General features: G+C 40.8%; 1 protein-coding gene across 7 annotated transcripts in view; it reads left to right on the forward strand.

The window, feature by feature from the left end:
• cdc42bpab (CDC42 binding protein kinase alpha (DMPK-like) b) overlaps nucleotides 1-15,084 on the forward strand; it is a 77,459-nt gene that overhangs the window by 43,495 nt on the left and 18,880 nt on the right. For 4 of the 7 annotated variants that reach the window (XM_056404906.1, XM_056404908.1, XM_056404909.1 and 1 more), the window contains exons 6-20: nucleotides 2,917-3,010; nucleotides 3,900-4,100; nucleotides 4,431-4,569; nucleotides 5,194-5,303; nucleotides 5,444-5,523; nucleotides 6,245-6,423; nucleotides 6,654-6,776; nucleotides 6,929-7,062; nucleotides 7,316-7,437; nucleotides 7,625-7,745; nucleotides 8,089-8,199; nucleotides 8,729-8,976; nucleotides 9,143-9,157; nucleotides 10,706-10,811; nucleotides 14,364-14,488. In XM_056404906.1, the coding sequence (XP_056260881.1) occupies nucleotides 2,917-3,010; nucleotides 3,900-4,100; nucleotides 4,431-4,569; nucleotides 5,194-5,303; nucleotides 5,444-5,523; nucleotides 6,245-6,423; nucleotides 6,654-6,776; nucleotides 6,929-7,062; nucleotides 7,316-7,437; nucleotides 7,625-7,745; nucleotides 8,089-8,199; nucleotides 8,729-8,976; nucleotides 9,143-9,157; nucleotides 10,706-10,811; nucleotides 14,364-14,488 (1,908 nt within the window). The remainder of the gene's footprint in view (nucleotides 1-2,916; nucleotides 3,011-3,899; nucleotides 4,101-4,430; nucleotides 4,570-5,193; nucleotides 5,304-5,443; nucleotides 5,524-6,244; nucleotides 6,424-6,653; nucleotides 6,777-6,928; nucleotides 7,063-7,315; nucleotides 7,438-7,624; nucleotides 7,746-8,088; nucleotides 8,200-8,728; nucleotides 8,977-9,142; nucleotides 9,158-10,705; nucleotides 10,812-14,363; nucleotides 14,489-15,084) is intronic. The other 3 variants (XM_056404907.1, XM_056404912.1, XM_056404911.1) reach the window with 1 other exon arrangement.

Consider the following 15,084-nt stretch of genomic DNA (forward strand, 5'->3'; position numbering starts at 1 on the left):
TCCTTTTAGAGACATTAAACTTTTATCGGAGTAATCTTAATCCCCCATCGCTGGGTTTTATGCTCTCTTTGATAGTCTGACCCTGAGTATACATCATGTCAGTTGTTTATGTGTATTTGCGCCTGCCAAGTTCATGTTACTCCACATTGGTTGCGTGAAGGTATGCACTTTGGTACAGTATGTGGTTTCCATCCAAAATGCTATATACAGCATCCACTTTGGAGAGTGATGTCCAATCTGGAACTCATCAGTACGCAGTCAAGCTCTTTAAAAAGACTTCTAAGTAACCCACGATGCAAACAGTGATTTTGTAAAAAAGTAAGTGTCAATTTATATATATATATGTTTCAGTGCCCGACTTTTATGTGTCTATACAAGTCACATATGTGCACATGTTACTTAAATCCGTAGTTTTATAGGTTGGTGATTTAGTGGCGTCTCTGAAGCAGAGAGATAGCTAGCCCACCCCCTGCTCCAGCCCTGTGAGATAGGGCTATTAACACTACTGGAAAATGACAGGGGCTTCACATGTGGCTTTGAAGAGGTATCTGACTGCAAATCTAAGAATCAAAGCCTTCTTCAAAGCCAATTTATGTCTGTTGATTCTTGAAGAAAAAAAGGCTTAGGCTTTAGTGTTAATAGTCTTAGGTTAAAAATAATTTAAGAGAAATGTTAAGTGGAATGTGGCAATTTCATAAGCTTTAATTGATTAATTTCTATTACTTAGGATTTGTTTTCTGGGAAAAATTGATTGTTTTGCCAGGCAACAATATCACATTGATTACAGTCCATTAGGAGGCACTGGAATTTATTACTGACTTCACTGTAACTTTACCAGACGGACAAATCTTGCTTGAGGCACTTTCTGAAAGGTCACAAGCAGTGCAATGACTGAATAATGCAGGTGAGAGGCATTGCCATTAGTAAATATATAAGAGAGAGAGACCATTTTGAATGTTTTGAGCTAAGAGGCCATGTTTCCTCCTCTTATCAGCATCAGTATTAGTGTTCTGTTGGTGTGTTTGTGTATGAGTTAGGGGGAGGGAGTGTGGGGGTGTGTGCTTGTGTTGAACATCAGGTTTATTATTTTAAGCGGAGCCATGCTCACATCACTGGACAGAAATAGCACCAGCTCAGCTCTGTAACCTGTTACATCAAGTGTGTGTATGTGTGTGTGCGCGTCTGTTTAGCTGACTTATGAGCTACACTTCATCTCCGTAACCAGTGTCATTGTGTGTGTGTGTGTGTGTGTGTGTCTTTTCACGCTACACCAAAGAGTTTTTTTACGTGCCCTCCATAGCATGTGTATTGAGGCGTGTCGTGGCTCAATGTGTTGATAAGAGGGCCTCAGACACAGGGCTCGCCGGGGTCTGCCCTCAGGGGAAATCAGTGGGGATGGTCAGACCAGGACAGAGGATATATTTAGCCACGATGGTGGGATACAGTAACGTCTCTGTTTCGTGCCGATTCAGGCCAACGATCATTGGGGTTATTTTCTGTGTTTTCACAGTTCTTATTATGTGGATTCCAACTAGAGACACATAAAGCAGAGAGTCGCCCACCAGAGACTGGAAGTACACACAGGGATCTACATTAACACAATTAAACTGCCATGTAAGACAGTAGCACCAGCAGCCCAACAGAAACAACCTGTCAGTGACCACCTGCTTTGCGGATGAATTCCTAATCGTTTTTTAGAGACTTAGAAGTTGGTAACTTACAGGACGTAGACATAGTTTGAAATAGATGTAAATAAAGCAGAACCCGCACAAAGCTAATTTCCTGGACAAATCTATCTTGATAGGTTTGTGATTGTTAGCACATGGAAATGAAACAAACACTGGGAAATTGCATTTTTTATTTTTTCTGACATTTTATAAACGAAAGGAATAATTAATAAGGACAATCATTTTTAGTTGCAGCCCTTGTGGCCACCAACCCAATGCTGCTGCATTATTCAGTCTCCCAGCCATGTTGATGACCCTATCCCTTTCTAAAAAACGAGTTTATTGGTTGAATAGTGAAAGTATCTGATGAGGTGTTCCAGCTGCTGTAGCTGCCAGACAGAAAACTCTTGGTCTGTCTAGCAATTAATCCAATGAACTGGAATCAAGCCACAGTCTGGATCTATATTATAAACACATCATCAGCAGTAGTAATGCAGAACAGATGCAGGTTGACAAGAAAGTCTACAGTGGCCACCGTGACCACATCTATAAAGGAATGTGTTGTCAGTATCTCCCGCCGCCGCCTCCCACCCAGCCCGTCTCTGTTCACAAACACAAATATTGTAGGAAAAGGGAACAGGGGAGTGTGTCTGTTTAGGACACAGTTTTTTTTTTTCGTTTTTTTTTGCGAGTGGGAGTGTGTTTGTGCACTGCATATTTCCTCAAACAGACTGCATGTTTTTGTGTGTGCTTTGAATCTGTGTCCTATGCACACACACACACACACACACACACACACACACACACACACACACATACACACACACACAAACACAAACACAAACGTTCTGTCTGTACAGCTAATTCCCACAACACAGCTCTAGCAATTTCCAGTGTTCATTCTTTTGGTCAATTTAGAGTTGTCATGCTGCTGATAAATGAAGAGAGGGGAAATTACACTTAATTGAATCGCAAATAATATCTCAATTATTATTCACTGGCTTTACAAGCAAGTTAAGACAAGTTAAATTTCTTTAGGTCATGTAGTTTAATCTGACGATAATTGAAGGGGAGTTGCACCGTAATATGAGATCAGGGTTGTGTGTGTGTTTTAGATGTCCTATAGGTATTGCTTTGTTTGGAAGCGCGTCTTGTTTTCTTCATCATCTTCACTCTTCTCGGTGGAATCACTTGCTCAGTTTGGCGTTTCCTTCTTTTCACCTCGTCTTTTCTCTCTGGTTTCTTTCAGGGACATTAAGCCCGACAACCTTCTGCTGGACATGAACGGCCACATCCGCCTGGCCGACTTTGGCTCCTGCCTCAAACTCATGGAGGACGGGACGGTAGGTCTATTTTTTTTTTTTTTTAACCACACTGCTGCTGATGCCTCCTCCTCTGGCCAAAGCAAACATACCAGAGCTTTACTGACCTCCTTGTCAACCCCTAGGGGTCTCCCAGGAGGAGTGTGTGGTTCAGCTGCTTGGCTCTGCCTTATTATTCAGACAATTCTCCTAGCAAATAAAGGCCCCTCTCCCCACAGGTTTTATATAAAAGGAAAGTGAGAGGATGAAATAGATGATCAAAGCAGGGCCTTGGTTTGTTCTTCTAGTGTTGATGTAGTGTTGAGGTTATATGACCATTTGAAAAAATAAATTCAGTGATTGTTGGACACTCCTTGGAAGAAGATTGAAGCTTTGAGTGATGATAAGAGTGGATTTCTTTGGTGTTTCATCTGTATAAAAGCAACCTCCTGAATAATAAAGACAGATGATACCAACATGTGATGGATCCAAACTCCAGCATCTGCTTTTTCTCTTCCACCGTGGAACGTCTGGCACTTAATCTTCATGGGCTTTTATGAAAATTCATATTTTTACATTTTGAAATGTTCAGATTTATGGCTTTGATTTTCATTCAGGATTCCTGCATCAAATTTGCATTCTCAAAATTGTGTTGAAATAAGGTGAAACAGAGCTGCAAATGAAAAAACTATTTAGAAGGGAATTCATCCTGTAATGGGGATCTGAAAGTTCAATATGCTCTTTGTTTGGTTGTTTGCTGTTGCTGCAGTGGTGGTATTTATCTTGCATGTTTCCAAGACTTCAGTCTGTAACTCATCATCATCTTCACTCTTATTGCTGTTAGGCTGAACTTTAAAACTTAAGGTCTGTGCTTGTTAGTATGTGAAATATTGTGGATCAGTTGCTGACTTGTGTTTTGTCCCTCCACTAGGTCCAGTCCTCTGTGGCAGTGGGGACTCCAGACTACATCTCCCCAGAAATCCTCCAGGCCATGGAGGATGGGAAAGGCAAGTATGGGCCTGAGTGCGACTGGTGGTCCCTGGGCGTCTGCATGTATGAAATGCTGTACGGCGAGACCCCTTTCTATGCAGAGTCCCTGGTGGAAACCTATGGGAAGATCATGAACCACAAGGTAGGCTGATGGAGGTTGATTGACGCAATACTAAGAAATATCAATGCTATAGAAAAAGGATGATGATGACGATGCATACATAGAGATGGACTGTGTAGAGTTTGTAAAAGCTAAAAGACGAGATAATTAGGTAAAACAATGGTCGAATGTGTGTGTATAGAAGAACTATTATACACTATCATCTTGTAATTGTACAATAGTACAAGAATTATGCTATAGTAGAATTTCCTTTCAGAAATCAGAAGCACCATTAGATTACGGTTGTCTGTGTTCTATTTTTGAAAAATGAAATGTTAAATTTTATCATCTCACGCCTCTTTATTTGCAAAGGAGCGATTCCAGTTCCCACAGCAGATATCGGACGTGTCAGAGGATGCAAAGGATCTGATTCGCCGGCTCATTTGCAGTCGAGAGCACCGACTAGGCCAGAACGGCATTGAGGACTTCAAGCAGCATCCCTTCTTCATTGGTACAGGCTACAGTCTAACTTCACAGATGTGACAATGTCTTCTGTGGTTTGAATCTTCTCATAGAAATGTATATTTAATTATACGTATGATAATTGTTGTATATATTTCAGAATGTATTTTAAGTCTTTATCAGTCCGATCTGGTACCTCTTATCACTAAATAGATTTTTGTCATACTGATTCAGTCATACACTCATATAACACTGAGTAAAACAGTGTCAGCTCTCTGTCAGATACAGAGGAGCTTAGCTGTGGAATAAGTATCGTCATATTCGAAGAATATCTTTGTTTCTCACCAATTTAAAATTTAGCCATAGAGCTTATTTGATGAGACTACTTTAATGGCTGCCTTTCCCCTTGGTATCTTTTCTAGCAGTTATATATGCTATGCTTCTTATAAGCAACTGACATATCTATGTATCTTGAATGTATTCAGTGTGCATATATAGTTTAATTGTATACTGTGTATATTGCAGTAGATTGAAGAATGAAAGCATTAGCATGTTTCTTTACCAGAACTTGAAAATCCTAAAGAAATTAAATCTCAAAGATTAATATTTTGACTCCACAATATACTGTATTTCTAACAGGTTTAATGTAACCTGTAACCTCTCTTGTGTCCAGGCATTGACTGGGACAACATCCGCACATGTGAGGCCCCATATATCCCAGAGGTCAGCAGTCCTACAGACACATCCAACTTTGATGTGGATGATGACTGTCTGAAGAACTCGGTAAGGGATCAACAGACTAGGACATACACACCAGAAACTCTGTCTGTCTACAAATGTATTAATATATCTTTATAATGGCATGTATCAGATGCGATTTGCAGCCTCCTTAACGGATGAAACTCTCCTTTCTTTTTTTTTAGGAGACCATGCCCCCTCCCTCTCACACTGCCTTCTCTGGCCACCACCTGCCCTTTGTGGGCTTCACCTACACAAGTAAATGGTAAGTGCTACCAAGGAAAACAGACATATGAATAGATATATGACTGAAGAGAGATGAAAAAGGTATGGCACCTTATTATTATCTTGTTTCCGATGTAATTAGATGTCATTAGAACAGACAGATTTCCCAGAGAAGTTTACTCTCTGCATCACGTTCTTATCTCTCCATCTAAAGAAGTGTAGGAGTTTTAAATTAGCCTCCCTCCCTAATAAGGTGATGTTCATGACTTGCAGCAGATTTTCACATTGAAGTGTTACTCATGAGAAAGTGACCAGTTACTTTTCTTATCTCTTCATGGTTCAGTGATAATGGCCTTTTCCACCCCACTCCCCCATTCTGTCTCTTTCTGTCTCACATCTTCCTTTATGTCACCGTTGCTCCTTCTGCACCCTCCCTCCACCTCCTTCTTCCATGACTCAACATCCTTCCATCCCTCAACTCATCACTCTGTTGTCCGCTTCTCTTTCCTGTTTCTCCTCCCCTGCTGTTTCTCTGTCATTTCCTTCTAACCTCTTTCGCTCCTTTTAACTGAACACTTTCATATTGAATTTTCTGTCAACACCATTATTTCTCAACTCAATAAATGTCTCTGTCTTCCCTAATCATGAATCCTCTCTGCCACTTTGTTCACTCTCTTCAACGCTGATACTGGCGTTGTTCTCATGCATCTGACACCTTCTTCTTCATTATCTTACTCCGCTCTCACCCTCCTCTCCTGTAGCAACCTATCTGACCGGGGTTGCCTGCGACAGCTGGGAGGGGAGCCGGGTAAGGTAGTTCAGGACCAGTTGGACCTGGATGTCCAGCGAAGCCTGGAAGACAGCCTGGCCACCGAGGCCTACGAGAGAAGGATCCGTCGCCTGGAGCAGGAGAAACTAGAGCTGAGCCGTAAACTGCAAGGTTAGGCTGAAGAAAGAGTCCATCTGTTTTCATGAAGTGTCAAATCACAAACATGTGCACTACCACGCTGCAATTTGACGCTGAGAGAGAGGGCACACGTTAATGCATTAATTGTTAGTTCAGCATACCAAAGCATGCACACATACAGAGGTATTTCCTCCTCACACCAATGTTTGGTTTAAAAAGAAAATAAAAAGCATAACTGATTCCTTTGTCCTGACCTGCTGCAGAGTCGACTCAGACCGTGCAGGCGCTGCAACATCCAACAGGAGAGGGCCCCATCAGCGCTAACAGGGAGGTGGAGATTAGGAGTCTGAAGAGCGAGATCGACATCCTCAAGAAGCAGATCGCTGGTCAGGAATTCTTTGTTCATTTTACTTAAGCTGAGAAATATTCAGGACAGGACAGGAGCTGTCAGTGATGCAAATAAACCGATCAAATTTCACCAGATTTCACCAACATTTTCATTTGAACTCAAAATGTCATATATTTGTTTGCATGTCAGACTCGGGACAACTGGAGAAGCAGCTGGAGGATGTGACTTTGGCCCGCAGAGACCTGGAGGACTCATCTAAACACGTTAAAACTCTGGAGAAACAGATGAAGAGCATTACACAGGAGCGAGACGATCTGCACAAGGTAAAATCAGTATTTCATTTGAGTGACTGTGTGTGGACTGGTGTTTTGTTCAGATTCATTTAGATACTGTGCCCATCTGGCTCCAAGTGCCTGAAGAATTACCCATAGCTACAGCAAAAATTATCCATAGCAACAAAATGCAAATTTGGACTTAAAGAACAACAATGCCAGGAAATGTTCACACTTTTACTAAATCAAGAAATGACAGGATTGTGTTTGAATGTCTTATCTATACTGTTCCTGTTGTGGTCAGGACCTTGTGGAGGCCAGCGAGAAGCTGAAGTCTCAGTCGAAAGACCTGAAGGAAGCTCACAGTCAGAGGAAACTGGCCATGCAGGAATTTTCAGAGCTCAATGTGAGACTCACAGACCTCAGGTAAAACCAGACTTCCTAGTTTTTCCGCAGTCACAGCTTTTTATAAAGAATTTTAATACCATATTGATATTAACAACCGAAAAACATACTTATATTTAGTGTAATACATGTGTAGAAATATGTTTCTCAGAAATGCCCATGTTTGTTACTCACTTACTAACATTTACACTCGGTTGTGACTGAACAGGTCGGACAAGCAGCGCCTGGTTCGCCAGTTGCGCGATAAGGAGGAGGAGATGGAGAGCCAGAGTCAGAAGGTAGAGGCTCTCCGCCTTGAGGTGCGAAAGGCCGAGAGGGCCAAGAAAGAGGTAGAGTAGTCTCCCTGTGGTTGCTAGCACACCCTCTTCTGTCTCCATTCACTGGTTGGTGCATAATTTAAACTTTTATTGCTGTCTGTGTATTGTACCTGTTTCACCTCTAGAAGTTTTTATAGATAATTCACACAGTAGATTAGAAACAGTGTTGCAGTAGCTTTATTCCATAGTATAATATTGTGTTTCTATATTGTTATGTGTGGTTCGAATGTTTAGCCTTTGTAGTATAAAAAGAAGGCTACTTCTGCTAATGTTTGAATATGGGTACACGCGGACAAAATTGAGTATGACGTATGATTTCTTCCAGTCACTTGAGTATGTGTGTGTCCATCACCAGATGGAGGCGCAGGCAGAGGAGCAGGCAGGAGAGGCTCAGAAAGAGAGGAAGCTGAGAGAGCGGAATGAGCAGTACAGCCGACAGCTGGAGGAGGAGCTGGAGGGGCTTAAGGTAAGTTTGCAAACACACACAGCCGCACATTAAACTGTCCTGCAGAGACTCTGTGCGTCATGTGCAGATACAAAATAGTTGGCATTATCCGATTCATGCTTCTCATGAATCTGTAGTTGTCAGGGTGTGTTCAGAGCATGTAATTTACGCACTCAGCTCCGACTGGACAGTTGTTTTCTGACATATCCGCTGCTGTCGGACACACCAACAATGTCGGCGATATGTTGCCACATGTCATTCGTCTTTTTTATGTCTCGGTAACTTGTCAAAGACATGTTCTAGAGAGTTGGGGAGCTGGAAAATGCACAGACCAGCTTTTCCTCCATTTGGTTAGATTTAAAGAAGTTCCTTTGCATAGGGGAGTGAAGTAGTAAACAACTGGGCCGCAAGATGATTGCGGCTGGCATTCGTCTGGCTCACGCTCGCACTGCATCGGAAGATATTTATTGATATTGAAGCTCCTCATCTTTTCATCTCCTCATCTCTGTTACTCACCAACTCTACTTCTCTCCATATTCCCACCGTCCAGCTGAAGCAGGCCGGTCCCTCTGCCACTCCGGCCTCGGCTGACCAGACCCAGGAGGTGGGACGTCTGCGAGGAGACTTGGAGAAGAAGACGCTCCTGTACGAGGAGGAATTGGCTCGTAGGGAGGCTCAGCACAGCACCGAGCTGAAGACCCTGCGCAAGGAGCTGAGGGACGCTGAGAGCCAGCAGCTCGCCCTGCAGAAAGAAATCCTGATGCTTAAAGACAAGCTGGACAAGACTCGCCGTGAGAGGTATCTCCTCAGTTTTTTTTTTTTTTTTTTTTTTTTTTTTTTTACTACTTTGTAACCTTCATTTGGTATCACCAGTGTTGTCTGATTAGGACAAAATTGCTGTTGATATCCTTTATCCAAAATGTCTAAATTGTTATTATATTATTTTTCATGTTGTCTTTTTCAGTGATGATTCCATGAGGTAATTACAGTTACATTAAAAATAGTTTAATTCCCTGTCTGGTATAAATGTGTAGTAACTGTGAAGTGCTGTTTCTTTTTAAACAGTTAATATAGCTATCACCCCAGAATTTAAAAGTTATGTTATCCCTAACCCAACTAGAGTCGACTTCTTATACAGGTAACTTCAGGGCCTTGTCCGGGAGTTCTCAAGTATTACCATCCCTATTAATTCACTATTAAAATGCAGAAATATCAAGAGTTTTATCCCAAAGATGATATCCACCATTTCACAGAAGATATTTTCTTCATCTTTATGAAATGGTTGCAGATAGATATGGTCTTGAAGTGGATAAGGCTAGAATGAGAGTTTTTGAAATATCTAAAAATTTATTTCTGGTGGCAAAAAAAAGAAAATGACGTAAAGCTTGGTAGAGTGAAACCTTTATTTGTTTTGCTTCAAAGCACACAACAGTTTCCACACTATCTTGATGTTATACACAGGACAGTTTTAACTTTTTAAGAAATTTTAACAGTGAAAAAGTTGAAGAAAACCAAAAGCAGACAGACAAACCTACTGTAGCTATCCAGGCAGTATGTAGCTTGGTCCTCTTAGTCTCATGTTTACATCAGTTGGTCACATTCCTGAGCCACAAAAATTAAAGTTAAAAGCCAAGCAGTGGCTGTAATGATTTATAAACTGTTGTTTTACTCAGTTATCACAATCAATTGAGGATATATATTCCTGAATTGAAATGACATAGCAACTTATGGAACTGACCCATTGTGCCTTTAAGACCTCTGAGTGCACTATACTGAATTACTCAATAGTAAAATGAGGGCAAAAACTGGAAAAAGAAAACCCACATAGCATTCTGTTAAAATGCGCCAACTCAGATATTAAATACCAAGCAATGAAAAGAAGTGAACTTATTTTTCTGCCTCTGACCCCCTGGTAGGTACTCAGGGGCACCTGATCCCACTCTGAGAGCCGCTGGTTTAATCAAATTTTAATAAAATCTTGTTTTTGAGCAGAAAGCTTCAGAGCTTTGTTTTTGTAGCTGCTATCCTAACCTTCCTGTCTGGTGTTACTGACATGTTATTCTCACTACTTTCTAATTCATTTTTAAACACACCGATGTATCAGATTCTAACTGCATTAATGTGTTTGGGCTGAATCATGTGTACCTGGTCTTAGTACCAAGCCTTAGATTTAGGTTTTGTGAGAAATGTGTAGAGCCCGCGGCCCACACAAGAACAAAGGTAGGAGGATAGACGAGGCTTCATGAGGGAGGCTGAATATTTGATTGTATGTTTGGTATGTTTGTACTTATGTTATAAAAAACCACTGCAGTAAGATCATTTGATTTATTATTTTAATGTAGTTTGACTGTTCAAAAACCAGCATTTCAGTTTTAGAGGCAGGAAACTGTTCCAGCAAACCAAGATCTGTGAATAAAATCCCGTATTCATATTAAAATGACAAAGATTAAAGTTAGCGAATAAATAAATAGATAAAGTTTTCACAATGTCACAATTTTAACTATCTATGTATGTGTGTCTCCTCCAGCCAAAGCGAACGGGAAGAGTTTGAGACCGAGTACAAGCAGAAGTATGAGAGGGAAAGAGTCCTGCTTATTGAAGAAAACAAGAAGCTGTCCAGTGAACTGGATAAGGTAAAATATCTGTTAATATATACACACATAATGAAACAAAAAAAAAAACACAAACAAAGTCGGGTTTCTCTTTCTCTTTCTCAATCTTTGTTCCTCCTTTTATCTGTGTTTTTCTGTCTTGCTTTTTCAGCTTTTTAGTGTAATGTTTATCTCTCCACACACACACACACACACACACACACACACACACACACACACACACACATATGCAGAAAAACACAATTCCCTCTAACCCCAGGTAACCCTCTTGGTCGGCCCAAACTCTTTCATCACATTCCTCCCTCCACCCCCTCTCTCCCTCAGCAATGCCAAAGAAATCACTGTTCAATATCCCCCATAAAAACACCCTGTAGCCTCCTACACAGTCAGATGGAATGACTCTCTGGATTACGCTCTGTTGACTTTGGAAGTGGCTTTTGGAAGTTCAAAAAGGCTCCCAATTTAAACAATGTCTTAGAAGTGGAAGGCATTTTGACATATGGAATAAAATGTCAGAGTGTTTTATTTAAAGTCTGCAACTGATGAAAAAGAAAATATCTTGGTGAAATGGAGAGAAATATGGACGTGGGTGCCGCTGGAATGACAGAACATATCACAGTAGTTATTTATCTTATTATTCTGTTGTTTCACCCTCTGAATTATTATATTTTTAAAAGATAAAGCACTAAGGATGGATTCAATCTTTCTAGTTGTAGTTCTTCAAACCGTTTGGAGTGTCTGAAAATATTATTGTTTGAGTAGTCTTATTTTTTTGAAGGCGGCACTAAATTTCAGCAGGGTTTGCTTAGTAGCAAACTCAAGCCACTCCATCTTGAGTTATAATGGGTTTTCAGTACGGCAGAGCGAGCGGGCAAATCTCAGAAGTTTATTTTCTGCTGTTGACAGGATCAAATTGGTGATGAATGTGGAGTGAGAATTCAGAAAGACAAGCTCTGTGAACAGTAGTTCAGCCAGACACTAGAGACGTCTCCGGTGGCGACTTAAACTATTTTACCAACTAACTGCTTGTATTGAAATGAACAGGACCTTCTGGTATTGGTCCAAATCTCCTTGAATCCCTTTTTTCTTTGAGGCTTGCTTCTACGAGTCTTTGGAGCAGGATTCACTAGACTCTCTTTACTGCACAAACTTGTCATAAATTATTTGTTTGTCATAATTTTTACTCATTTTTTTCATGAGTAAGTATGTGTGCGTGATCACTAGCACAATCAACATCCTCAAATTGCCATATAAGGCTACATGTTCATGTCCATTGATGTGCATTCACAAAAATTTCACCGATAAAAAGAAGAAGGGAAGCACCGTTAGTCAGTGCTAGACGTGACACATAAAACACTTATTAGTTCAGTTGTCTATTCTGTCATCGTAAAGCTGTGAAGGATATATAGAGAGAAAAATTTGACATGAAGCTAGATGACAAACAACATCTTAAAGTAAAGTAGTCCACAACTAAAGTGGGAGGTAGTCGAGGAGATGTTAAAATTGAGGTTGTACATCTGGACAGTGAACTGCATGAAGGCCCTCAGGCAGCTGTTGAAGCAAACTGGACACTGTCATGGCAAAATACAACCTGTTTTTAAACCTCTCCGTGAATTCAAGCCATGATGTGCACCTTGCTGATACAGTGAAAAAAATATTAATTTTACATTTGATTTGTTGCTAGTTACGCATTTGAACTTAAAATTTATGATGCATTTTAATTTTGAGTCAAGCAAGTGTTTCCTCCCTGTGGATAAGCAGACTCTGTACATTTCAGGTGACAGGTCTGGACCACTTGTGACTTTGGTCCTTGTCTTAGAGAAAATGATAACTACAAGAAAATTGGTGAATGCAGCAAGTTTTCTTAAATCATTCTTATGTGCCACTTAAGAATAAATTTGTTTGTATGAGTAGTTTCTGCATGAGGCTCATTATTTTCTTTTCTTTACTGTCAGAGCCTGCTGGCCGAAAGCAACAGCTACAGCTAGCTTAATAGCCACATCCATAATTTATATGTCAGTTCCACACCTGGGAAAACATCTGTGGGGTTCTAGGTGCAAGCATTATAACTGCTACGTCACACTTGAAACATGATCCGCAGACTATTGCATCCCACGTTTCCCTATAGGTCAATATTGTTTTAAATTAACAGTAAAAGGCAAGAGGCACCTTCCATTGTTGATAAAATGTCAGCAGAGATAGACTACAGACCGACTTGTGATGTGATGACACCAGTTGCAACACCTGTTCTGACCCATGAGTAATCAGTCATTACTACATTATTACATGACTACTTAGCACTCATGAGTCAGACCACACCCATCTTCAAACTCTCGAGCTCTAATTTTCATCTCGGCTGCACACCTGTACAGTTTTGCAACTGATTCTTGTGAAGACACTAGTGCTTTGACAAAATCTGTCCACAGACAAAGTCCTTAGAACACATAATAGGTGTACACATGTGACCACATTTTGTCATGATGACACACTCTCTCTCTCTCTCTCTCACACTCACACACACACACACACACACACACACACAGACTCACAAGATGAAAACAATACCAGCCCTGCTGTCACAGCTGTTAATCAAGTGCACTTTAAATGATTTAGTATATTTTGAACCATACAGTAAGTACAATGTGTTTTTGGTGAGTTGTGGTGTGTATGTGGTTTCCTAGGTGACACCAGACTGCTGTTACACTTACATTTAGTCATATATGGAGGGATTACATCACTGGCAATCTATTACAGAATGCAACATGTGTCATTTTGGTGGGATCTTATTCAAAGAGTCACAGTACATACTGGAAAAGCCAACATTTAGTTCACCCCATGTTTGTGTTTATTTCAATGGCTCAGAGCCTTTAACACAACAATAGCATTGTTTTTGACCTTGACTGTCCTCACAGATCCAGTTACTCCATACAAACCAGCTCCAGGACTGGAAAGCAATTACAAAACAATGTTAAATTGCTGTCTAAGCTTGCACATTACATCACAGTATTGACAGTTTAAAAACTCCAAAATTGTTCCCACAATGTGAGGTATTCAAGCACATAATAAGGCAGTTTGAGACATGTAATGATGTCACCATGGTTACATATTCACACACCTCTCATAGCAAAGGATTCAGGAAAACGTTTTGAGATTAATCCTGCTCCCTGTGTGTGTGTGTGTGTGTGTGTGTGTGTGTGTGTGTGTGTGTGTGTGTGTGTGTGTGTGTGTGTGTGTGTGTGTGTGTGTGTGTGTGTGTGTGTGTGTGTGTGTGTGTGTGTGTGTGTGTGTGTGTGTGTGTGTGTGTGTGTGTCTGTCTGTCTGTCTGTCTCTCTCTCTCCATACACCTCCTTTGCAGCACTGTGGTTGAGGATCTGGGAGTTCAATCATAAACTCTGTCATAACATTCAACAATGGGCTGATTAACTTTACACATGTATATATTAAACCAGTCATCATGTTCAAGGCTGAGCACCTTTACTTGTAGTCACACAACCAACTTAACCTGTTAGACTCATTATACAGTGGTACAGTTTTTTTAAATTTATATGTGTGTGTATGTGCTTATTTCCTCAGCTTACAAGCATGTTTGAGAAGGTGAGCAGCTCCAACCGGCAGCTGGAAGATGAGATGAGGGAGCTGGCTGACAAAAAGGAGAGTGTAGCTCACTGGGAGGCGCAAATCACAGAAATCATTCAATGGTGAGACACTGATACACACACACACACACACGCACTCTGTAACTTTATCAAATGTTGTAAGTATATTGTAATGTCTTAATGATGCTATGGCAAAAAGTGAAAGCTGGCTGTGCACACAGACACATGAACACTCCCATGTTGTCTGGTAGTGTATCGGGTTCATCGACTCAGTATAACTGCAGCATTTCTCACATACCTCTGAAGATCTCAGAGCAGCTTGACCCTTCCTTCCTCTCAGATCACTTCCCATTGCAACTGACACCTCGCCAGCTGCTCGGCCTCCCTCTGTTGGACAAGCCTGCAGTCTTCACATAGCAAACATACCACACACACACACACACACACACACCACACACACACACACACACACACACACACACACCACACACACACACACACACACACACACACACACACACAGCTAACATGTACATACAACATATTCTGGAATGTACTTTAAAAGAATTCAGTGAGCCATGTTGCCCCCTGGTGGACATGTTGTGCTACTACTACGAATAAACCAGGAAATGGGATGTATTAGTGGGTAAAATATTGTTTGTAATCTTTTTATCATGTCTGTTTTGTATCTGAATTTT

This window comes from Seriola aureovittata, chromosome 19, assembly GCF_021018895.1.
Source record: "Seriola aureovittata isolate HTS-2021-v1 ecotype China chromosome 19, ASM2101889v1, whole genome shotgun sequence".
NCBI lineage: Eukaryota > Metazoa > Chordata > Actinopteri > Carangiformes > Carangidae > Seriola > Seriola aureovittata.